The sequence below is a fragment of the Herpailurus yagouaroundi genome, unplaced genomic scaffold, assembly GCF_014898765.1.
Source record: "Herpailurus yagouaroundi ecotype Mexico unplaced genomic scaffold, PumYag 207, whole genome shotgun sequence".
Classification (NCBI taxonomy): Eukaryota; Metazoa; Chordata; class Mammalia; order Carnivora; family Felidae; genus Herpailurus; species Herpailurus yagouaroundi.
In genome coordinates, this window is record NW_024412438.1 from 1,242,606 (window position 1) to 1,268,049 (window position 25,444).

At 56.5% G+C, this 25,444-nt stretch overlaps 1 protein-coding gene and 1 long non-coding RNA gene across 2 annotated transcripts; both read right to left on the reverse strand.

The window, feature by feature from the left end:
- Positions 1-6,427: 6,427 nt before the first annotated feature.
- On the reverse strand, positions 6,428-15,352 carry SLAMF8 (SLAM family member 8). The gene is made up of 5 exons (XM_040452474.1): positions 14,792-15,352; positions 12,717-13,043; positions 9,456-9,761; positions 9,270-9,374; positions 6,428-8,419 (listed from the first exon to the last, which is right to left on the reverse strand). Exons 1-5 carry the CDS (start codon positions 14,880-14,882, stop codon positions 8,355-8,357), a joined length of 894 nt encoding a protein of 297 aa, XP_040308408.1. The 5' UTR covers positions 14,883-15,352; the 3' UTR covers positions 6,428-8,354.
- Positions 15,353-20,710: 5,358 nt separating this feature from the next.
- Positions 20,711-25,444, reverse strand: LOC121015413 (uncharacterized). The gene is made up of 4 exons (XR_005783823.1): positions 25,156-25,444; positions 24,451-24,519; positions 22,693-22,724; positions 20,711-22,616 (listed from the first exon to the last, which is right to left on the reverse strand). It is a non-coding gene; the product is annotated as an uncharacterized LOC121015413 (long non-coding RNA).

Consider the following 25,444-nt stretch of genomic DNA (forward strand, 5'->3'; position numbering starts at 1 on the left):
GGGGAGTGGAGCAGAGCAGAAGTGATGGCTTTTCTTCCTCAAATCATCTGCATTTAAACCATTAGCTTGCACTGTATGAAATTACCCATATGGGACCTTTTTTTTTTTAACTTCTACAAATGGCCATTTTCATATGATTCAATTCAACATGCTGTTCATCCTCCAAATATTTTGTTTCTTTAAAAAAAATTTTTTTTTTCAACGTTTATTTATTTTTGGAACAGAGAGAGACAGAGCATGAACGGGGGAGGGGCAGAGAGAGAGGGAGACACAGAATCGGAAACAGGCTCCGAGCCATCAGCCCAGAGCCTGACGCAGGGCTCGAACTCACGGACCGCGAGACTGTGACCTGGCTGAAGTCGGACGCTTAACCGACTGCGCCACCCAGGCGCCCCAAATGTTTATTTATTTTTGACAGAGAGAGAGAGAGAGAGAGAGAGACAACATGAGCAGGGGAGGGGCAGAGACAGAGGGAGACACAGAATCTGAAGCAGGCTCCAGGCTCCAAGCTGTCAGCACAGAGCTCGACGTGGGGCTCGAACTCACGGAGTGTGACATCCTCGCCTGAGCTGAAGTCAGACGCTCAACTACCTGAGCCACCCAGGGGCCCCTATTTTGTTCCTTTTAAAGCCCCCTTCCCCGAAAATTCTGTCTGCGTGTCCAGTTTGGGTACATGGCACCTCCTTCCTCCTGGTTACTAAGGTCAGACGCCCCGGTGTCTTCCCTGACCCCTCCCCGCAGCCACGCTGTCCCCGTGGTCTCGATCTTGCTGCTGTCACTGCCACGGCTCACCTGCTGCTCTCCTGCTCCGTCCGTTCCCCCCCAGGCCCCAGAGCGAGCTTTTAAACATGCAAGTCTGGTTGCCTTCCTTCCCTTCGTAAAACTTTCCAGCGGCCTCCTTTCGCATTAGAATTAAATATTAAATCTTCCCGTGTCCTACCAGATCCTGCGTGAACTGACCTCTGCCATTCCTGCCTCCCAGAGTGCAGCTTGCTCATCACTGCCTGGCCACAGGGACCTTCCTGCAGACACTTCTGGATCTTTCCAGAAGGGCTTTCGGGTGGCTCATTCCCCAGCACGGCAGGCCTTCCCCCTCGGCCGTCCCTGAGGGTCTCAGCGTGGGCTGGTCCCCGGAGTCACCCTTTGTGTCGACCTGCCCCGGCCCTACTTGGCTCCCTCATTACTCCTGCTCACAATTTTTGGCTCTTCTCCGTAGAGCTTAACGCATTTTTTTAAGAAATTTTATTTATTTTTAAATTTGCATCCAAGTCAGCATATAGTGCGATACTCATTTCAAGAGTAGATTCCAGCGATTCATCCACAAGTATAAGCCCCAGGCTCATCCCAACAAGTGTCCTCCTTGATGACCCTCCCCCATGTAGCCCATCCCCCCACCCACCCATTTAGCTCATCCCCCCCTCACCCACAACCCCCCCATCAGCCCTCAGTTTGTTCTCCATATTTAAGAGTCTCTTCTGTTCTGTCCCCCTCCCTGTTTTTATATTAGTTTTGCTTCTCTTCCCTCGTGTTCATCTGTTTCGTCTCTTAAATTCCACATATGAGTGAAGTCTTCGGATATTTGTCTTTCTCTGAGTGGCTAATTTCGCTTAGCACGATACCCTCCAGTTCCATCCCCGTAGTTGCAAAGAGCTTAACACAGTTTTAATTGGAGGTTGTGTGTATTTGTTTATTGTCTGTCTGTCTCTAGACTAGACTGCAAGCTTCCTGGGTGCAGGGCCCCATCTGTCTGGCTCACGGCTGTGTTCCCAGGGTGCTACCCGCTCATTACATGATGTGCTGCGTGGTGACTGCTGGGGACAGACTGCTCAGTCCTCCGGGAAACCAGGGGCCGTTGTCCCGGTCCGATCAAGACCCACTCCCCCGTGTTCCTTTGGAGCTGCAGTGACAGCTGGTGGGGGACGCCATGGGGGGAGGTCTCAGGTTCAAGAGGTGGGTGGGAATCATGATAGAAAGAAATCCAGGGGGAGAAGTGTCCATATTGTCCTTAACACTTGCAATGCTAAACCAAGCTAACAGTTTGTTACATAAAACACGTCCTGCCCTCCTACTTTGACAAGTACACCTTCAAAATGACCCGGAAGGACAGATCCAGATTCCGAAATCTTGGCTTTTGGGGGTTTCGTAGCAGAGCTCAGTCTCCAAAGAAGACTCCCCCCTCCCCTTCTCGCCCACAACTCCGTCCCACACTGTGAAGGGCTTGCCCACCTGCGTGGCACCCTGGCTCCGTGTCTGAGCTTCGAGCTGACCCCCAAAGCTGCCTCTTAGCTGCCCTCAGGCGTAGGGGTGCCCATACAGGCACTTTGGTCCATCTTTGGGAGGGCGAGTGCAGGAAAGGGCTTGTACAAGGCCCAGGTTCCCATGTGGACAAGGGATTCCAGGATTCTGGATTGTTCTAGAAGGGTAAGAGGGAGCTCCAGGTGGACGGACCCTTGCCTGTGCAGGAGACTCACAGCAGGCTCTGCGGTACAGACCCGGGGCCGCGGCCCTCTCGCCTTGGCAGAAGGGTGACACTATCTATGCTCGCGGCCTCCGGGAGTAACTGGACAGGGAGTGGAGAGGCAGACACCCTGTTGTACCTGTCCTTGCTGGACACAACCCTCGGAAGAACAAACTCTGCAGGGACCGCTGCCCGGAGTTGGCCGAGGCGCTAGCTGGTCCCTCTCGGGTGAGTCATACGGGAGAGCTCTCCATTTCCTCCTGGCTGCTGTCCCCTGGAGGGGACCCTAAGGGCAACCCGCCGACCCACCCGGGATGCTGCCCTGGGAAGACCGGCCCCTGGAAACCTCTGTGCCGTAGTTCCTCCTGATGGAAGCTTCACTCCCAGCCAGAGTCTCTGTCCGTTTCGTCACTTTCTTCAGGGACCTGACTGCCCTCCTTGGGGACCGACGTCTCGGGAGCCAGGAGATGCCTTGGCGCACACGCTGGGGGCTGCATGATGGTTTACCTGCTGGCATCGGACTGCGACGCCTCTATCCGGCCTCCTCTGCCTCCCGGCTGGTGCTGGGGCAAAAGGAGACCGGCAGGTGAGCGGTCGGTGTGTTCCAGATGGACCGATAGACGCATTGCCTTTCCTACTGATCCCAGTTCAGACTTCTTCTTGCCCTTGATTTTGTTAAACCGACACCCCCTCGGACAAGATGTCCCGCGACTCTTCTCCGTTCCCCACAGGGAGGACCCCTGACCCCAGCTAGACCGACTGCACCCAGTTTGTTTGCCGGGAATTTCAATCTTCAGTGAGCCACTCGGGAACAGAAAGAGAGCAGATTTATTCGACGGCGGCCCCGAGGATGCTGTGCCCATGCCTGTATCCCCGAGGCCACCTGGCTTTGTCCTTTCTGAGGCCCGGTTCCTCAGTGGTTTCTTTGGCTCTCCCAGTGCTGTAGACCGAACATTTGTGTTCCCTCTTCCCAAATTCATATGCTGAAATCCAGTTCCCAGTGTGAAAGTATTTGGAGGTGGGGCCTTCAGAAGAGACCAGGTCCTGAGGACAGGGCCCCTGGGAATGGAATTAGTGCCTTTATAGAAGGGACCCCAGAGAGCTCTCTCTCCCCTTCTGCCATGTGAGGACACGGTGGGAAGATGGCCATCCATCTGTGAGCCAGGAGGCAGGCTCTCCCCGGACACCGAATCAGCCAGCACCTTGATCTTGGACTTCCCAGCCTCCAGAACCACGAGAAATAAATTTCTGTTGTGTCTAAGCCACCTAGACTCTGGTATTCTTCTACAGCAGCCTGAACTAAGACACTGAGCTACCTACAGCTTTCTAGAAAATTCCTCCTTTTGCATTAGTTAAAACCAGAGTTGGTTTCTGTTCTTTGCCTCCAAAGAACTCTGATGCCAGGTTTTCACAATATTGTTAGATATCCTAAAGAACATGGCTATTTACTTATTTATTAAATTTTTTTAATGTTTATTTATCTGAGAGAGAGAGAGAGAGAGAGAGAGAGAGAGAATGAGCAGGGGAGGGGCAGAGAGAGAGGGACACACAGAATCCGAAGCAGGTTCCAGGCTCTGCGCTGTCAGCACAGCGGGCCTCGAACCCACAAACCCTGAGATCGTGACCTGAGCTGAAGTCGGACGCGTAACCGACTGAGCCACCCAGGCGCCCCAAGAACATGATTTATTAAATGGCCAAATGTATCCTATTGACTTATTTGGCTGATTTCCTGTCGTTTTGTGCTTTCCTGGCTTTCCCACTGATGCCTCCCCCTGTTCACTTCTGGTACATTCCTGGGCAACAGGCCGAGAGAAGGGCGGAGGAAAGGAAGCTGGGAGAAACCTTGTTTGCAGGAAGCTGGCGTGTTTCTGACACACAAGCTGAGTCGTCTCATCGGCCTCCTTCATTTCACTGTGCCCTCATTTTTCCCTTACTTTACAATTCTCGTGTGATGTGGGAAGGCTCTTATGGGTTGTGTAGGGCAGGGATGGCTAATAGGTTTCATCTTGGCTCCCAACTTCTGTTAATTGGCCCGAGTCACTTGAGCGTTGGGCTGCCTGGGGACTCAGTGGGACCAGTGTGTCATAAGTAATTACGCCCGACACGGTGCTGGAGGGCGGCGTGGAGGGAGCGCATATTTGTCATTCCCGATGTGCCGCGACTTCCCACCTGACACGAAAAGGCTCTAGTCTGTAATATCGCTCTGCGATGGGTTCTGTGCCACCGCTGTCGCCGAAACAGCTCACTTCATATTGGGCTCTCCATCTGGCAGGGAGCTTTTCCCTGGCAGTGCGGTGCAGGGGAGGGGCTGGGCCGATTCGATAACCTGAAGCTAACTCTGACTCTGTCACTGACCAATTATGTTGTTCCAAGGAGTAACCATCTCTTTGGGCCTTGGCTTTCCCCCTGAGAAATGAGAAACCTGAACTGAGAAACCACAAAGTTTCCTTCCACCTTGAAGGTCCTATTACTGGTATGAGTCACCGTTTGCCTCTCAGGGATGTGTTCCTGTGGCCTCGGCTGTACAACCTGCCTACGGGAGAGCCCTTTGAACACTTGGGGACCCCCTGAGTCTTCTGTTCTAGGCTCAGTATGACCAGTTTCTTTCGTCATTTCTCGGATGATAAGGTTTCTAGACTTTTCGTGATTTGGGTCATTCTCTTTTTGACACCCAAGTTTTCCAGTGGTTCCCTGGAAGTGTGGCTCCCAGAACTGGCTAGTTGTGCAGAGGGAGTACCTCTATTACTTACCCGTGTGCTCAGCCTGCCATTCCTCCCACACCCCCGGCAGACGGGGCCGACGCTGACCAGGGCACAGCCTGAGGGGAGGCACCCACTGAAACTTTCCCGGATCTGGGGGTGGTTGAGATGGTTGCTCTGTGCTGTCCTTTTTTGTTTTTATTTAATTTCTTTAATGTCTATCTATTTTTGAGAGAGAGAGAGAGAGAGAGAGAGAGAGAGAGCACAGGCAGGGGAAGGGCAGAGAGAAAGGGAGAGAGAGAATCCCAAGCAGGCTCCACAGCGTCAGCGCAGAGCCAGAGGCAGGGCTCGAACTCACAAACCGTGAGATCACGACCTGAGCCAAAGTCGAGAGTCAGACGCTAAGCCCACTGAGCCACCCAGGCGCCCCTGCGAAACTTTTTTTAAATGAGGAACTGGGTGTTCCTATCCCCACTGATGCCAAAAAACCATGTATCTCTCACACTTCTTTTCTGCCGTGCCCCCCTCTCCACTCTCTCCGGCATCGTGTCACAGAACCCCTCCACCCTAGCAGCTCTTGCTTTTGTGCTTTGCATAGAAGGACAGGTACAAAACCTCTTGCTCAAGGAAAGTTGGATGAAAACAAAGAGGAAAAAACAGAGCCTACCGGAAATAATGGTATAAAGGTTGTTGTGGGAGGAATCTGGCACCCAAACAGATGGGGGCGCTCCTGGCTACCTCAACCCCAGGGATGTGTATTCTGAAGACCACAAGGTCCCCCCTGCTGTGGCCCCAGTCGCCCCGACCCTCCCATTCCGCCCTCCCCCACCGCACCCTCCCTGGCCTTCACTAGAGTGGAGTCTTGGAAAGCACTCACCATGCCCCCACTTCCGGGCCTTTCTTTGTACCCTCTGCTCTCTGGATTACTCTTGGCCCATCCACTGCACGGTTCACCCCACTCGCCCATCTGAGATGGGCCCCGCCTCCCCAGCACACCGTTCTCTAGCCTTTTACTCTGCTTTATCTTCTTTTTTTTTTTTTTTAAGTTTATTTATTTTGAGAGAGAGAGAGAGCGTGGCAGAGAGAGAGGGAGAGAGAGAGAGAATCCCTGTGCCAGCAGCACGGAGCCTGACTCGGGGTTTGAACCCACGAACCGCGAGATCATAACTGGAACCATGAAATCAAGCTCCAGACGCCTAACCGACTGAGCCACCCAGGTGCCCCGCTGCTTTATCTTCTTATTAGAACCCATCGACCTCTGACACATACCTCCTTGCTTGTTTGTATTTCTAGAATATAAACTCCACGAAGGAAGGGCTTTGTCCGCTTCTGATTTGCCTCAGACCGTACCCAGCACGTGCCGAACCTTCAATCGATGTTTGTCCTGTGTGACCTTTAAACCATCGGTCCCGGTGCTTGTTAGCACGTGGTTCTCTTGGAAGTTCTTCGAGTTTTTCGGTGGAGGGCTGATTAGTCCACTAGCTGACAAGTGTATCGTGGGGAACGGGAGCATCCGTCTATTTGAGCGGCGTGGGCCTATTTAAAAAGGCCCCGGTGCAACGCATCACAGAACCACGGCTAAATGAGGTCAGTAAGAGTTAACTCATGAAGGGAGAAATGTGGGTCCCACCCCCCATCCAGAATTTGCCTGATCTGAGGTGGGGCCTGGGAGATGGAGGGAAGAAAGTGGGGGGGACACAGGGTGTGTGTGTGTGTGTGTGTGTGTGTGTGTGTGTTTCCTCCACACAGCCACCATGGCTCCTTGCTAGTTCCTGGGCTGTCTCTTTCACATCATTTTTAGGGATGGAGGCCAGTTTTGCATGAGAAATCAGTGACCACAGGGAATGCCTCTGGGTGGCAGGTGGGGGCAACACCCGTTTCCAGGTTGGGAGGCCACGAGCACTGTTTAGGGGGACAGGGGGAAGGTTGGGTGGGGACAAGTGGGTGCAGGAAAGGCAAGAAGACAGGTGTTGCCGCGGTGACCCGCTGGGGACCACTGAGCAGAGCCGGCAGGCAGGGAAATTCCAGAACAAGTTGAGTGGAGGAGTGGGGATGTGACGCTAGAGGCCAGCTGTGCTGACCATTCGTTGAAGGTAAAGTGACTTTCCAGCAACTGGGAGAAAGAGGGGAGATCCTGGCACAGGACTGACCTAGTGAGTGACTGAAGTTTCCCTGGGAAAATACTTCAAAACTTGCCCCGTTTCCTCACTGTGATCACAGAACATCCCCTCTAAGACACTGGATGTTCTGCAGGATCCACAGGGACATTGACTGTTCAGGCATTCACCCCCCCACCCCCCACTGCTGATGAACTATTGTTGTGGGCTGGATTTGTCTCTTCAAAATCCATTCGTCCAAGTGCGAACCCCCAAGATCTCACAACACGACTGTACTTGCAAATAGGACTTCAAAGAGATAATTAAAGTTAAATGAGGTCACCGGGATGGGCCCTAGTCCATTATGACTGGTGTCCTTATAAAAGAGGGAGAGACACCAGGGATACGTACACACGTAGAGAAGAGGCCACGGAAGGACACCTAGAGAAGGAAGGCATCTGCAAGCCAAGGAGAGAGGCCTCACAAGAAACCAAAGCTGCCTACACCTCGGTCTTGTGCTTTTAGCCTCCAAGGCTACGAGAAAGTGAATTTCTGTTCTTTAAGCCCCCGCCGATTCTGTGATATCTTGTTACGGCGGCCCTAGCAGACCGATGCAAGTATTAACTAATTGGCACCAAAGAATTGCATCCAGTCTGGGTCCCGGACCCTGAAAGATATTAGACGTGTGAACTAACAGAGAAACTCTGAATCGCCCATTTCCAGCCCTGGCCCCAGCCCCACCCCTGTAGTTTGAGACCCCGATGTCCCCTGATGACCAAGGCCTTAAAATGAGATCTAGATAGAGATAGTCAAAGGTGAAGGAGGGGTTGCTCTGTGATCTTGCCCCGAGCAGAGCCAGGACATGCAAGGAGCGGAGGGTGGGGGGCGGGCGGAGAAGGAGGGGACGTGGAAGGTTGTGCCAGTGCTTTCCGTGTGGTGGCTCCCAGTGCAAGAGCTTCCCGGGCTGCTCCTGGAGGTGGGACAGGAGTGTCACCAGAGGCATGAGGACCATGGTCGTTTCCAGACACCAGCTATGGCCCAGAGCATCGTGCACCTCCTGATGGTCCAGGCAACAGTTTATATCCTCCTTCTTTGCAGACCCTACACAAGGGGATTCTCCGTCTCTGGAGCCACTCTGTCGGTACAGATGTCCTTCTGCTTTCTCCCTGGCGAAGAGACCAGAAAGGTTACCTTCCAACATCTGCACTCTCAGTTTGGAATCTTAGCCTGGCCCGAAGCCGTCCCGGACAGCCTGGGGTGGACATCCCCATGGAGCCCAGGTCAGTGGGGTGTTTCTGTCAGGGGCAGGGCATCCTGGGGTCGAGGCAGGGGCTGTGCCGGAGGGATGGCTCAGAACCCAGCCCCACCTCTGACTTTCCCCTTTTCTCTTCTCCTGGAGAAGGAGGACTTATCAGCTCCCGGCCAGACAGGTACTTCTCTCAGGGAGCATTTCTTAGGAATGGTGGGCAAGCACGGGGCTGGTGTTCATTTAGACTTGCGCTCAACAGAACTTTATCCCTACAAGGCTGTTCCAGGGACCATGGCTAGATGCCCGGTGGCAAGTCAGCCTTTGCCTTTAAGGGGCTGAGAAGTCATTGGAGAGTGAGTGCAACGAGGGGTGGGAGCAATGGAGATTAAAGGAAGACACCAACCGCGCCTGGGCTGGGGGAGCAGGCCACGAAGGCCTCCGGGAGCAGGTGCACCTTGGAGACTGTGGAGGAGATAGTCACATGAAGAAGGGGGATTGGGTGGGAAGCCGTGGAAAGTGCGTTCCAGACAGAACGGCTGGCACGAAGGCCTGAAGAGGCAGGCAAGAGGAGCGTTCATTTTCAGAAGCGCAAGAGACACTTCGCCTTGTTCAATCTGATTGGAGACCAGGGGATGCGCTGAGAGGACCTGATGTGATAGAGGGAAGGAGGACAGACCATGTGAAGCCTAAAACGGAGGAGGTCCAGCCTTGCCTTCCTTCCCAGTAGGTCCTCCTCCAAGGACGTCTGGCATCTGGAGGACTCCTACCTGAGTAGCAGGGGTGCCAGACAGAGAGGAGACCAGCCAAGGTCAGGAGCAGGGCCACGGGCACCACCACCAGCACCACGTCTTTGTAGGAGGACTTTCCTGGGGCTGGACACGGAGGGGGCAGGGTCAGAGGGGGGCTGGAGGCTTCACGATCCCTTAACCACTGACCCCTGGCCCTTGGCATACCTGCCTCGTGATGGCAGCTCTCCCAAGGGGTGACGGTGGCCACGTCCCGGCTGACAGGGTTGGAGACAGTGCAGGAATAGGCCACACTCTTGTCTCCTGGTCCCAGCGAAACCTTCAGCACCTGTCCATCCACGAAGAGGCTGCTTGGCTCAATACCAAAGTCGGTGGTCCCCTCCCGTCGCCAGCTATAGGTTATGTCACTGATGTTGGGGGCCCAACAGGACAGGAGCACCTGGCAGGTCTTGGGGGGCTGAGCGTCCCCTGACACAGCGATGAATACTTGCACCACGGGCCTGGGCACTGCATCTAGGCAAGAACAGAAGAGCAGGCACGGGTTACAGTGATGCTGGGCAGGGCCCAGAGCGCCAGCCCCGGGATCCATGCAGGGTTGGAGGTCACCTCTGACCAGGTGCCCCACTCTTGCTGCAGAGCCTAGTCTGGTTTCCTGTTGTCCAGGACAGAAGCTGAGGTCCTTAGTCTGGGAGTCGAGACCCTTCAGGAGATAGTCAATGCCAACCTCTCCAGTTGTAGCCTCCTGCCGGTCTGACTCACCTGCCCTAATGAATTTCCAGTTCTCCGGAGCACGGCGCCCTTCCGCGTCTCTCATGCTCTCATATGGGTCACCTGCGCACGTGTGCCTTTCTCTTCTCTTCCTCCTCGGGAACTCCTACCAGTCCTTCAAGACCCAGCTCGGACACGTTGCTTACTGCTCCGATTGGGAAGCCTTCCCTCACATTCCAGGCTCCGAACTCTCCAAGAACTCGGTCTGTCCCTTGTCATAGCACTTTCTTCATGATATATCAGCCAGAGAGATGGTCGGCAGATATTGAGTCAGGCAAGAAAACAGACACATTCCTGGACTATTCGAGCTTACAGTTTGGTGGAGAAGACAAGTGATTGAATGACTAAGAAAATAATTACAAGGCTGCAACCCCCTACGAAGGAGACCCGGGCAGGGGGCTGGGGGCTCTGTTTTGTTATCTTCATAACCTTAGCCCTCTAGGTGCACAGACACCTGGACCACTGTGCAAATTGGAGTCCTGGCATCCTAGACTGTGGCTTCCCTTTCCTGTGTAGCTTGATGAGTAAATCCTGAGTCTCTGTGGCAATGGGGACCAGCGGGAGAGCATTCTAGTGACAACGGGAGGGCTCAGTCTCTGACAGTATTCCAAAGTCAAGCCGAGTAAAACCTCATTAATGCCAGCTCAATCTGGGGGGATTTGTGGGATGGAAAAGGAAAGATTTGCTGGGCACACTAATAGTATAAACAAAGATTACCGCACGTGCGCGTGCGCGTGCGTGTGTGTGTGTGTGTGTGTGTGCGTGCACGCGCGCGCGCGTGGTGGATATTTACATCACTTAAGAGGACAAGCTGCTTCCAAACACTATCAGGCACAGTAGAAACACCCATTGACATTTCTAGTAACTGATCTGCTAATTCAAATCATTCTTATCTATTGTCAAAGCACAGCTCCCAAGGACGGCTGCTTGGCAGCTTTGTGCAATTAGTTCTAATCACGCTATGTATTTGGAAGCAATAAAACAGCAATTTCCTTAAAATCTGTAATTCAGATGCTGAGAACAAGGCATTTTAGAGCTTAGTGGTGTGGGTGCCGCATGTATTATCACATTCGATGTCCTCATTTCACATGTGCAGCAGCTGAGACTTAGAATAGGAAGAGGCTCCAGGGCTGCCTGTGTGGTTGTGGAGGTTATTCGCTGCACAAGGGAATAGGGCTGAGGGGGTAACAGGTGAGGGTGGGGCTGCCTAAATCCAGCCCCCCCTCTGCTTGCCAAGCTGGGCAGCTGGGTTCAGGGCTGCGCGCATTCGGGACGCCCATCTAACCGTACACTGGCACCCCCAGGGGCTCACCCAAGGGCAGCCAGCTAGCTGTCTTCGGGTTGGTTCGTGGGGGGCTCTCTCTCCTTCCCAGTTTACGACTGCCTTTCTCTCCCTCACCGTCTTCTTCCTCCCAGGTGTCGCTCGTGCTTTTCGTTCTTAAAGTTGGGCTTTGCTCTCCCACTACTCTACCAAATGTCTGAGGTTTTACTGAAATAGTGGTTGGGGGTAACTCACCCACCTTTTCCGAGCCATTAGGTAGATGAATGAGAGCTCAAAGGCCGCTGTTTTTTTCTTGATCGGCAGGAATACAGTGGAGGTGGGGGCAGTAGATGCAGAAGTAGAGGTTTTGATGGTGACAGAGGTGATGTGGCAGGAGGCAGAGGGAGTAGGGGGGAAGTTGCTGGAAAGCAGGGCCCGCCTAGTCCGCAGTGAAGTCAGCCGCCCCAGCTGAGGTGCCAAACGCAGCCGCCTGAACGAACTTGGCGGGCCTCGGGGAGCAGGAGGCCCACCCAGCCGAGCCCCGCCACCCACAGATCATGAGAAATTAACAGCGTTGTTTTCAGCCCGTAGGTTTGGGGACGGTTCGCTCTGCGACAGTGAATAACGGAGAGAACCTGTGACCGTTATACGTCGGAAAATCTCTAAACACGGCGAAAAGAACTCTCGAAAGCAGTGTCAAATAAAAATTCCATACTGTATGATAAAAAACATCGCGTCGGGGACGCCTGGGTGGCGCAGTCGGTTAAGCGTCCGACTTCAGCCAGGTCACGATCTCGCGGTCCGTGAGTTCGAGCCCCGCGTCGGGCTCTGGGCTGATGGCTCGGAGCCTGGAGCCTGTTTCCGATTCTGTGTCTCCCTCTCTCGCTGCCCCTCCCCCGTTCATGCTCTGTCTCTCTCTGTCCCAAAAACAAATAAAACGTTGAAAAAAAAATTAAAAAACAAAACAAAACAAAACATCGCGTCGTAGTCTGATGGGCCGTACTTTTTTCCCTTGTAGGAGTTTGTCGGGTAATGGCACATCCTATGAGCTTAGACGTTTGCAGTGCGGGCCCAGCGCCCTCTCAGATGTTTTCCCAGATGCGCTCTATTTCCCCCTTTGCAGGCGCCTCGTGTGACATTGCTCACGACGCCCATTTTCTAAGGGAGAAAGGTGAGCGCCAGGGAGGCTTAACCTTGTGTCCTTGGCCACCCAGCCAAGAAGAGGCCGCTCTGGAGTTCAGGCGAGGACCGCGGGGTGGCAAAGCCAGGCTGCCCCAGCCAGGAGCTCACCTGGGAGCACCGGAGGAACTTTCTCAGCTGTGCCGTGGGGACAGCTGTGCCCTGCATCAGCCGGGAGGTCAGAGGCCAGAGGTCCCTGGAACCCTGTCCTCCCCAGCTCCCAGGACGCAGGATGCCTTTCCAGTGTCGGGGGTACTCACCGTGCACCTTGAGCTGCAGAATCTGGGTCCGGGCCCGACCTCCCGTGTCCACCAGCAGCACAGAGAAGTTGCCGCTGTCTCCCGACTCCAGCGGCTGGAGCGCCAGGCTCAGGTTCTTGTGCAGCTGGGCTCGGCCCAGGAAGCGGGAGTGGTAGAGAGTCTCCGGGGCGCCCCGGAAAAACGTGGCCACGAGCTCCTCCGAAGGCCAGAGCGATCTCCAGATGGCCTCTCGGACTTGGAAGCCAGGGGGGCACTCTGCCGCCAGCAGCACGGAGCCCCCGACCTGGCCGTGCACTTGGGCACCATGGATGGCGGCGGGAAGCAGGGCTGAAAGGACGGAGCCCATCAGTCTGCCTGCCCCACAGCTCCTCGCCCCTCTCCCTCTGCTCCTCCCGCACCCCGCCAAGCTGCCGTGAAGCAAGCACATTAGGGCCCCTCTCCCCACTCTCCCGCCACCCACGCTGAGCAGGTGCACCGTGCCAGGGACCGGGAATAAAACCGTAAGGGAGAAAATCCCTTACGCTCACAGAGGAAGTCAGACTCTAAGCGAATGATTAAAATATAGTAAGCACCACGAGAAAGGGAGAAAGGGAGGCTCCGGGAGAACCCAGGGAGGGTGAATGGTCTTGAGGGGCTCAGAGGGGAAATGGCTAAGCTGAGACCAGAAGGAGGAGTGGGGATCAGCCAGGCCGAGGAGAAGAGGGCTGTCTGGAGCCGGGAAGCGTCTCAGGCAGAGGGAAGGATGGCGGAGGGTAGGAAGGCCCGGCCAGCAGGCGAGCAGGAGGGCAGGGTGCAGGGGAACTGAAACCAGTTCTCTGCAGGGGGGAGTCAGAAACCGTACTGCGGAGTCCGTGGCGGGAGCCAGCCGGGGCCTGAAAACAGCATCTGGTTTTATCTTTAGAGCCGTGGGAGGCCTTGCGCAGGGTTTAAGTAAGAGAGTAACAGGATGAAATTCTGGTTCGAAAGAGCATGGTGGGGGGGGAGGGGCGAGGGGGAGAAGTGGGAGGGGTGGAGAGGGATTCAGGTGTGCAATCAGTGAGGCCTGAGCCTAGTTGTGGTCCGGGGAGCCAAGGAGGGGGAGTCACGGATGCCAGGGACCCGAGGGCGCCGGTCTCTGCCGTCCGGAGCTGGCGGAGGTGAGAGGCTGAGGTGGGGTGATGCCTCCGCGGGAGGTACCCCTGAGCCCTTTGCTGGCCGATCGCTGCTCATCCGGACCCACTGCCTCCCCTGAGCACCCCCTCCCGTCAGGGCAACATCCGCCCTGCTTCTCTGTGCGCCCAGCACCCTGGGGCGCCCTGTTCCTCTGCTGCGATTGCCCATAGATGAGTCAGGCGCCTGCCGCGAGACGGCGAGCTCCTCTTGTCCTCTTCGTACCCCCTGCCCGCCACTGTTCAGAAACTCAATTCGCCGTACTGGGTGGATGATGGGATTCCCGGGGGACTCACCTGCCGCCTGGCACAGGGGGCACCCGGCACAGGGGGCACCCGGGGTGCGGGGAAAACACGGCCCGTAGAGAACGCACCCAAGCGCCGGGCGTCTGCTTGAGGAGTCGTGTTCTGGGGGCGACGCTCCGCCGGCCCCCGGCCCCTCTCGCTGCCCTCCCCGGCCCTACGCATCGGGCCCCGCCGCAGAGGCTACAGTGTTAATGCGGACTGGAGCCCTAACACGCGTACTGGGTGTGCAGAGTGGTGCTGGCTCCCAGTCGAGGCTCCTAGGCCTCCCGCGGGCTGATGGAAAGACGTGCTTCTTTGTGAGAGTCTGCTCTGCCCTGTCTTCCTCTACGAGAATCCCCTCGCCCTTCTCACAACCGTCTCTGTCCGAACCACTGGCACCAGCAGCCTAAGTTTTAACGGCCCTGGACCACAGGACATGTCTCACGGACGCGGATGCTTCTAGAGCAGCCAGCACGTCCCATCCAGGACCCTGCATCTCTGGCTCCCTCCGGCTTTTCAAGGTTGCCTGAGAACCTGCTTCCACCTTCCCTGGCCCTCCTTGGCCCCTGGGTCCTTGCTTGGGATGAGGCCCCTGCCCAGAAGGCTGGTGAGGGGCCCTGGTCACGCACCTGCCCCACTTACCTTCCCAGAGAAGCAGACTCCACAGGGACCACGTGGCCATCCTTCTCCAGAGAGGCCAGCAAGCTCCTTCCACAACCCCAATCCAGAACATCCTGGGTCAAGTGGATACCCAGAGGGAGCTGTGGTCCTTCTGGGAAGTCCCATGTTCAGAAGGAGGAATCTTGACTCAGAACAAGATGGCCCGAAAGTGAAAATATCCAGAGGAAAGTGGAAGTTGGCCGTCGGCCTAGCTGGACTTTCTCAGGAGCGGATTCTTGTAAGTCAGCCTCTTTCACGTGCCCGTGGTTGGCCAATGCCATTGCCAGTGGCAGGCGCCCCAACACAAGCCCACGTCTTGCTGTGGGACCCGCCGGCCCTCCCTGCATCCCACTGGCCCCCTGGCTGGCCGCCTTTCCTGCCGCAGCCACAGAGAGGCCTCCAGATCGCAATTCCCTCTGTTACTTCTCTAAAATTCTTCCGCACCTCCCGCCGCCCTCAAAATAAAGACCAAACTCTCAGCCTGGTGTGCAAGACTCTCCTAAGTTTGACTCCGGCACGCTTGTCCGAGCTGGCCTCCCCGGCCCAGCCTGCTCTCTGGCCATCCCAAGCCAGGAGTGCTCCTCCTGGGAGCACCTTCTCCAGCCCGGTGCTGGCTCCTCCAGTGGGCGCCCTGCTCCCTTCGCCCCTCCGGGCCGGGCAGGCTGCAGCCAGTGGGCTCCCACCTGAGCAGACGGAGCGAGGGACCTCCTCTCCCGAGCCCAGTGCCGGCCGGGTCTCTGCCATGACTCTTGGCACGCTGTCCTGTGATGGCTTTCTTGTCTCCACGCACTGTTTGCCGGCGAGGTCTTCACCCGTTCGTGTCTGTGTTCCCCTTGGCGCTCGGCACACCGTGGGCGTTTAATAAACACTTGGAAAGGAGCGCACAAATCCTGCACACGGTCACAGGCCTCCTCCGCGAGGGTCTCATTGCCGCCTGTCAGGCGTGGGGCCGAGGTCAGCCCCGTGCGGAGGTCACGAGTGCGAGCTGGGACGGGAGCCTCACCCTTGGGAGCCCGGGCCACGTTGCCAGAGCTGTGTCTCCTCCGCCCTGGGTCTCTTCGCGCTTCCGGTTATGTGGCCTCTTCAGTCTGGGGAGGCTTTTCGGGAAGACGAGGGGAGTCCCCGCGTCCCGAGCGTGGCTCGCCGTGTCTGGTCCCGCAGAACTCCTGGCCTCTGCTAGGGACCCGACCAGGAACGAGGCAGCCGTGGTGTCGGGACAGCAGGAGGATAGGCTTCCTGCCTTCCAGGTGCTCACAGGCCAAGTGTCCTGGCTTGGATATGCCCAGGACGAAGGTCGGCCGTGCCACAGGCACGGCTCTGTGCCATGGGCAGCGCGGCTTCTCCGTGCAGAGGGTGCGGTGGGGAAGAGGCGTCCGTGGATGCGGGCAGGGGACACTTCCCTAGAAGGTGGGCTTTGAGCCGCACCTTGAAGATAGGCACGATTTGGGTAGGCGGAGAAAAGGGATGAGCCAGAGGCCGGAAAAGAAGAGCCAAGTGGATAAGGCCAGGCAGGGGGAGCCCCAGGTGGGCGCCAGGACGATGAAGGAGGGCAGGGAGGGGAGGAGCCCCTCAGGGCTGGCGTGGGTGGGGCTGGAAAAGGAGGTCGAGGGTCAGATCGCTTGAATACTGGCTTTTAGGCATCAGGTTTTGGTTCTGGGGGCAGCGGCTCTCAACCTCGCTGGGCTCAAATGCTTGGAGACTCTGGTTCAGTGGGGGCTGGGCCAGGACCCGGGAATCTAGTGGAACCAGCCTGTGTTCCAGGAGATTCTGCAGCTGGTGGGCCGAGGGAAGGCTCCGAGGGAGGGGATGTGGCCCCTTCTGAGCTGAGGGTGCCTGGCTGGTGGAAGGACCGCACGCAGGGCAGGCGGGCAGAGGAAGAAGAGGCAGGGAAGCCTGGGTGGCAGCCGTTGGGATGGTCCTGGCGGGACTAGAACGGAAGCCCCCAGAGCAGAGAGGAGGGGACAGGGCAGAGCTGGGACAGAACTCGGAAGCCACCTGGCTTTGGGGCAGAGAGGCCAGGGGAGGGGACTCATTCGTGACCCCATTGCGAATTCCATCCTTCTTCATCAGGGGTTTATTGAGCACCTAGTTACGTGCCAGGTGCCGGGAACACAGACATGGAAGGCGTGGCCCGGCCCTCGAGGAGTCTGCAGTCTGGAGGAGGGGATGGGCTGTGTCACCTGATAATGACAGTCAGCCTGGTAAGGGTGGCTTGCAAGGGCTTGTTTAGAATGGGGTCTGGTGCGTGGTCAGCACTCACAAGAATCTTAACCGTTGCTACTAAGTGGCCAGGGAGGGAAGAGAGGAGAAGCAGGTTAATGCAGAGCAAGGGGGTTCGGGTTGAGTAGCTCCATCCGCCGGTCCCAGACTGGAAGCTTGGTGAGGACAGGGCCAGGTCCCTACCCTTCCCCCTTCCGGCAACACCCCCAGCCCCTTGCCTCGCCCCCCCCGTCGATAGCCACGGGCAGCCTCCCCAAGCCGGAGTGCCCTGGTCAGGTGTCCGGTCGGGTGCCAGGCCTGGGACGGCGAGGGCGTGAGACGCAGGAGTGGGGCCGTGGCGGCGATGTAGGGAAAGGGGCGCCCAATTCCCGCAGAGCAGACGGTGGGCGATCGTACTCCCTCCTCTCCCACTTGGTCTGTCCAAGCAGGCACTGAGTTGAAATCGCGGCCTTCCCAGCCCACCCCTTGCCCTTTACCTACAGGGGAACTTCAGGGAAGCCAAGGAAGGGTGAGGAGGGGGTTGGCGGGGGGTCAGCGGACATTCCGTCTCCCAAAGGGAAGAGCTCCAGGCTGTGTGACGGCTGGAGAGAGATGGACAGGCGCAGTGCGGGCTGGGTTGGGTCTGCGGAGACAGGCTCGCCCCTGCTGCTGGCCACTGGTGCAGAGCACGGTAATTACCCCACCGCGGGGACAGCTCTCGAGTCACGGGCTGGGAGTTCAAAGGCACCACTCCCACATTCCTTAATTAAGAGAGCAGCTGGCAGCTGGGCCCTTCTGGGAAGCCTGACCCAGGGAGACGCTGGGGCTCCAGGCTGCGGCCCCCTCTGCACCTTGCCCTCAGCCTACCTCCACTGCGGGCGGGGGCGGGGAGCAGGTGTCCCCAGTGACCACGCGGGCCGCCTGAGCTCTGTTCGGGGCCAGTGGAATCTGGGGGAGGGTGTGCGTGTCAGGGAGGCACCTGCCCTGCCCACTCACACTTGTCGTTAATTCTCGGACTGGCCTGGACACAGAATGGGGCCATGCAGAAGAGGGGAGAGGTGGAGGAGGGACAAAAAGGGAGCAGGCAGGCAGGGGGGCAGGAAGGAGGGGCATTCAGCGGGCTTTTTGGGAGCCAGGGTGGGGGAAGGGGGCAGAGATGTTACCTTCTGAGGGGTGGGGGGTGGGGGCCGAGAGGCCAGGTAGAGCCCCTCCTAAGCCGACACGGTGCCACTGGGCGCCGGCTGGCCCCCAAGGCTGCCCGGGGTGGGGCAGCCCATGCCCGCCACTCCCTCCGCAGCCAGCTTGGGCAGCAGGGGCAGTGCCCGCACGTGTGGAAACGGTGCACCTGACCTCCCACCAGAGGACACTGTCAGCCTGCGCGCACGGCCTGAGCTGCCTCTTTAATATTTGTGCGGATGGTGCCTGTCTTGTCCCACCCTGGTCCTGGCCTTGCCGGGGACAGGGGCAGGGAGCGGAGTCTTTGCCCTTTGGTGCCCGGGAGCAAGGTGCAGGCAGCTTGAGACGGAAGGTGGGAGATAAGGGGACCAGCCCGTAGGAACTGGGTGGGGCGGTCCGAGGCTTGGTAGGATTTGCTTTTGAGGCACAAACATACTTCCCCAGAGAGCTGAAGGCAGGCTGCATACAAAAGCGACAATGCCAGGACTGTGCTTCGTGGGGGTAGCGAGGGAGGGGCTGGACTCTCATTCGCTCATTCAGTCATTCAGCAAACATCTGCGGGATCCCCACCCTGGGCACCTTGCGCCGGTGAGCGGATGTGTAGAGCACTCAGCACGGGAAGCCCGTGAGCGGAGGACTGGACGGCGGTTCTCCGCCCCAGTCACCGCCCATCTGCACCCCGCAGGCAGAAAGAATCCCCAAACAAGTACAACGCAGGCCGATCTTTCAAAGAGCCTGAGAGTCAATATAAAGATGAAGGAATCGGGGCTTTTTTTTTTTTTTTTTTTTTTTTAATATTTATTTATTTTTGAGAGAAAGAGACAAGTGCACTTGGGGGAGGGGTAGAGAGAGAGAGAGAGAGAGAGAGAGACAGATAATCCGAAGCGGGCTCCGAGCCGTCAGCACAGAGCCTCAGGAACTGAAGATCGTGGCCGGAGCTAAAGTCTGATGCTTAACCGACTGAGCCACCCAGGCGCCCCCTGCAGGGCTGCTTAGCGGATGCTTGCTTAGGACAAATTGTCCAAGACCTTACTTCCTAGCCAAATCTAAAATAAACCCAGAATTGAAAGAAATCCCAGTATCTGCAACCTGCCCGGTTCAGGGAAGGGCCACGTTTCATTTTAGTCGTTGGCATCTAAAGCGTTTAGCCGCACACAAAGCAAGGCCCGGTGCCTGATGGCACCGCGCGGTGACGCTGTCCGGCGGGTGGTCGGACCCAAGGGGGCCAGCAGAGGGCAGCCGCGAGGCCCCGTCCGCCCTCAGTCTCCCCGAAGGGGCGGTGGCTGCCTCCGCCCTCAGCCCGGCTGGGCTTGGAGTCCTTTCCCTCCCGCTCACCCAGCGGGTGATCTCTGTCGCCTGCCTAGCAGGTGCTGCGGCCCCTCGGAGCCCCTGTCCCTAGAGCAGGCAGACAACTCGCCTCGGCTGGGGGGGTGTTTGCATTTAGCTCTGACTCGGAGAGGAGAATGACGTTTTGCAGCGCAGGGCCTTGCGGGCAGCGGTGCTTGGGGATGCCATGTGCCGCCTTCCTTGGTGTCTGCAGGGTCTGTCCCCAGAGACCCGTGACAGTCCTCTTCTCCTCGCCACCACTACTTTCCAGGGCCAGCAGCAGGTTCCTGCTTCCAGGGCTGGCAGCGAGCCCTGGGGCCGCCTGCTCCAGCCAGAGTCTGGGGTCCCGTCTGGGGTCCCCTCTGAAGGCTCTGCCTTCTCTGTGGTCTTTTTTCCCCCTCTAAAGTTTATTTATTTATTTTGAGAGAGGGAGAGAGTCCCAAGCAGGCTCTGCACTGTCATCGCAAAGCCCCATGCAGGGCTCGAACTCACCAACCGTGAGATCATGATCTGAATGGAAACCAAGAGTTGGACACTGAACTGACCGAGCCACCTGGGTGCTGCTGCTTTCTCTATGTTCTTTTGGGGGATTTTCTTTGTCTTCAATTTTCTGAGTAATTGTTCATTTTTTATTTTTTTTTTATTTTTTTTATTTTTTTTTTTTAATTTTTTTTCAACGTTTATTTATTTTTGGGACAGAGAGAGACAGAGCATGCACGGGGGAGGGGCAGAGAGAGAGAGGGAGACACAGAATCGGAAACAGGCTCCAGGCTCCGAGCCGTCAGCCCAGAGCCCGACGCGGGGGGGGGCTCGAACTCACGGACCGCGAGATCGTGACCTGGCTGAAGTCGGACGCTCAACCGACTGCGCCACCCAGGCGCCCCAATTGTTCATTTTTTTAAAACGGCGGCTCATTCTTTTCTAAACTGAGGGGAAAGGATATTTTTGGCTCTGTCAATACAAGTGGGGGTGGGGAGGAATTCTGGGGGAGGAGCATGGGGGGGGGGGCCAGAGATCGGGACAGGCGTGTATGTAGACCGAGTCTGTGTGTGTGTAGGGTGGGACTTTTCACCTATCTGGATCAAAGGAACTGTTTTTCTTTATTTTCCCATCCATCGCGGACCCATACTTTTGTAGAATACAATAAAAGCAATGTACGAAAAACTAAAAGAAAAAGAAACATACAAAATCTAAGCGCTTTTTTTTAGGACTATATTAAACAAACAAAATTGCCCCATCAGGTTGCTATAAAAGGGTCTGAGTTCTTGCTTTTCATTGTTCCCCGTAGCCCATCCTGGGCCGGTAAAGACCATCCCCAGCTGGGCCCCGTGTCGCTGGTGTAGGGCAGAGGGCAGGAGGCGTGAGTTCTCAGGGAGGAGGCGGTCCGTGGGGATGACCGGCAGGGCCGGCTCCTTCCGGGTCCCCAGCATCAGTGTCTCCTTCATGAGCTGTCCTGTCTTTGACCGGACTCTTTACGAGGGGCCCGGCCCGTTTATAGAGGGCGCGGCAAGGCTTGGCTTCTACAGTTGCTTCCTGATTGACCAGATAGGACCCTGTGCTTCCAATGACCTGGCATGTGCTTCTCGGCCTGGCAGACAAGAAGCGAGGGGGAGGGGCCCCGGTGTATCCTGGATGTGGATTGGACCAGCCAAGAGAGCGATGGGGAAGAGGAGGCAGAGGCTGCAGAAGAGGAAGGTCAGGTGGGGGGAGGGAAGGAAGAGAAGGCATAGGGAAGTGAGAAACACCAGCACATGCGTTGGCCTAGTAGCTCTCTGGGCCCCCTTGTGTCATCCAGTGACGCTCCAGAAGGCGAGTGGACAGAGGTATTCCCATGAAGTTTGGAGGCAGACCAGGCTTTTTAGACTTTACTGGGCAATACGAACCGCCTAGAAATCTTATTTTCAATGCGGACTGAGATTCAGCAGATGTGGGGTTGCCTCTGAGTGGCTACATTTCTATTCAGCTCGAGGATGAACCCTGACCGTGTCCAGCTCCGGGTGTACGGGCCGGAGTCCTCTGAAAACGTGGACCTCTTCCCAGGAGAGGCGGGCGGGGTCTGCGGGACCCCACTCTGTGACCCGGGAGCAGGGACCCGGAGGGAACCGGGGCTCGGAGGAGAAGCAGGGATAATTGATCTTCCTAGTTACTAGTGCGACACTCTCAGCGTCACGGAGTGAGGGCTCCACAACCCCAGACCAAACTGAACCAGCAGGCACTACAAGCGATTGGTATTGGTGAATAATATTGATGCTTTTCTATGGACAAATACGTTCTACCAGCACACATCTTTGCAAACACAAGGGGTAACAGTTTTCTGCGGTGTTCCCCAAGGGGGGATTCGGGGCAGGCCTCATTCCATAAACGTGGGTAACCTGGGAGCCTGGAAGGGGTGTGGACAGAAACGGGTTGCATGCGAAGGCAGCGTTCTCCGGGCCTGGGGAGGGGCTCTGGCTCAGGGGTTAAGAGTTGTGCGATATTGTGGGCTCCAGGCCCTTCCCCCCCCGCCCCCCCGACCCTTGATGCCCCGGTCACTCAGGGGCCTCAGCAGAAGCTTGGAAGTTGGAAATGCTTTATGGGAGCTGCCCAGGGCCAGCCCTCAGGGTGTGCAGATTAATTCTCTCCGGCAGGGTGAGGCCAAGCACATCCGTGGGGACCGAGGGCTGTGGGAGAAAGCACTTACAGATGTGTAGACAGAAGGGATTGCAATGCTTCCATTCGTGTGAAAGAAAACATCTGTGGCTCCCGTGTCCAGTCCCCTCGTCACGCGTGAGTGCGGATGTCCCTGCCCACACGCTGCCTGTTCTGCTCAGAGGGGGCCTCCGAGATCATTTAGGCGCTCCTCGAGTCTCCCGGGGACCCTGGCCAGGACACGGGGCTCCCTCACTGCTGGACTCAGGGACTGGGGACCTACAGAAGGGGCTGGGGTCCCCGCTGGCCTCCTGGGGAGCACCAGAGGATGGTGTTGGGGGGAATGCCATCAATAGTGGAGAACCTCCTCGAAGTGACCAGGGAGGGCTTTGTGGGTCCTGCTTCTCGGATTCCGTTTCGCGGCTGGAAGCTCACCAAGCTGTGATTGTGTCACCTCCGTGTAGATGACAGAACTGTCCTGTGGGAGAGGCGGGTCGGGATCAGGAGGCAGATGTAACACAGAGGGTGGGGGGAGGGCAGGGAGCCCAGCTCACCTGAGTCCCCGAGGCTGAGGCAGCAGGCCCGGCTGTGGGGGGGGAGAGAGAAACACTCCGGTTAGGGTGTCTGGCTCATCCGTGCACCTGCAGCCCGCCTCCTCCACGCTGTCTTCTCTTACAGAGCACGGACCAGCCCAGGGAGCGCTGCTCCCCCTTTCGCCTCTGGGGACCCCTCGTTCTTCATCCAGACACAGGAGGTCTGGGTCTTTCCACCTCAACCACAGCCCAGCCATGCGACTGCAGGCCAGCCACTCAGCCCTGGGACCTCAGCTTCCGTAGCCAGGGAGAAGGGAGGGGGTGGTCACAGGGATTATAAGGAGAAGAAAGAGAGATGAGCCTATCAAAGGTGCCTTTAAAACAGCTACTTCGTTAGACAGCTACCCTGCACCAGGCAATCCTTCCGGTGTGAGCATTATATTTATTATATTAATCTCACACCAATCCTGCAAAGTAGCGATGATTGATTCCTTCTCCAATTGAGATGAGAAAACGGAGGCTCAGAGTGGCTGATACTCCCTGCGGTCATGTCTGTAAGAAGGGTAACTGTAGACAAATATCAAATCTTTGCATACGTGAAGCATTCTTCCAATGATAGAAGATCCAGCGCCCCCTTCCTGTGAATCTCGGAATACAATGGCCTTTCCTGACTGGGTTTCGGAACCCCTCGCCCTCCCATCAGGGAGAGCCAGCCTATCGCGAGCTGGGAGGAGGCCACCCGGCCCTGAATCACGCCTTCGCCTTGTTGCCCTGCTGTGATGAAAACGGCCACATTTCCTTATTGCAGCCAGCGAAAACCATATTTGGAGGTTGGCTTCTTTTTTTGTCTCTCTCGTGTTCAAGTCGCCGTTGTGACTCTCCTCTGAAATGACCTGTGTCTGTGTGCGTGTGCCTTCCCGTCTACCCGGCCATGCTAGGGTCCTGGGGAAACTGCCCCTGAGTCCAAGAGACTCCTTGTCTGTCCACTTCCCCTGGTGCCCTTCATGGGAAGGAGCAGGAACCCCAGGCTGATTCAAACCCATCGTACAGCTCAGGAGTAGAAATAGCAGCAAAACAAGAGCTAGAAGCTTCCTGGTTTTGAACACCTGTGGCACAGCAGATAACCTGTGAAGTGTCGAGACCTCAGTTCCATTCCGAGTAATTTAAAATAGCCTTGCAAAATTAAGCGTTATCTCCATTTTTTTATACATTAGAGAGCTTAAGAGAGAGAGCTTAAGTAACTTGCCCAGTAGCAGCACAGTGAATACAGAGTCCAGTTTCGAACTCAGATCCGACTGACTCAGAAACCCATACTCTCCCCATGACGCCATGTTGCCCCCCCCCCCCCCCCCGTTGGAGGGATGACTAGCCTTTCCCCGTCCCTGCCATCTGATTCTGGTGTCAGTGGCCGGACCTCAGGGTCTCGGCTCCTCTAAGAGCTGGACTGTCTTGCTGAGACTTTTACTCTGGGGCAAAGGCGCACTGTGTTATTCTCTCTCTCTGTTTTCTTTGTTCCTCCACAGTGCTGAGAAAAAGGCAGAAACACTCCCTAGTTAGGGTGGCAACGGTGGTGGAGATGATGTGGAAGACAGTCATTATGGTGGACGTAGCGTTTTTGGGGGGGATGGTGGTGATGGTGGGGGTGGTGATGGGGGAGGAGGTGATGATGATAATCGTGGTCATGGCACAGCGGTAATGTCGGTAGTGATACTTCACTCCAGGCCCCAAACTTCCCCTTTACATTGGCAAAAATGTCCAGTTTCATCCAAGAGTACTCACCTTTACTCTTCCGGGAGGTTGCATACACTACAGAGTAATCATCATCTTCATTCTCATTCTGCCAACGAACTGAAAGAAGGAATGGGGCTCGAATAGGACCCACCTGCTCTCCCACCTCAAGACCCCCGTGTCCTGAAGACACCTATGGAGGGAAGCCAGTCGGGGGCTCTGTCATGGCGGTAGCTGGGAGTGGGTGGCAGCCATTAATGTGGGATACCCATCTTGACAGAAGGCGCCCGCCCCCACAGCAGGTTCCAGTAGCTTCACCAGCCCCAACCAGAGGTTTAAACTCTTTTTCTGTAAACAAGAGTCAACCCTTGAGGCTTTGCAGGCCATACGGCCTCTGTTGCCTCCACTCAGCTCTGTAGTGTGAAAGGAGCCATACACAAAACATATACAATGTTCTCCACAAATGCAAAATTGTGTGGTGAACTAGATTTGGCCCACGGGCCAGAGTTTGCCAACCGTTGGTCTAACCTCTCCACGCCCTCTCTTCGGAGGCCGGGCTTCCCTCCTACCTCCCTGTGCCTCCACCGGCTTCGTGGCACTGTCCCCTCTAGCTCTCCCCAGAAACCATCCGCTTCCTTCCCCGATGACCGATTCCTGAGACTTGGGGGCTCCCAGGAGGCTCATTCTTGCTCCCCTTCAGAGGCCCTCTTCTGCCCTCCGGGACAGACCATGCGTGGTCCTGCTGGAGGGACTTACCTTCGCCATACAGTAGGTCCTGCTCTCCACCGGGGGCTGGGAGTGGATTCTGAGATGGAAGGGACTCTGGGAGATACAAAGGCGCAATTTGTTGAGTTCCCTGAGAAAGCGTGCTGGAAAGTAGGGGGTAGAGAGTCTGAGAGAAAGAAAGTCGGTGGAGGCTGCTGGAGGTCTGAGTCTGGTTTGTTTACGAGGGCTAATTCACAGGTCTGGACACGGTTAATTTTTATGGGATGTTTCCTTTGAAAAATACCCTAGAGGGTAGCATGGCCCCATGGGAATCACAAGC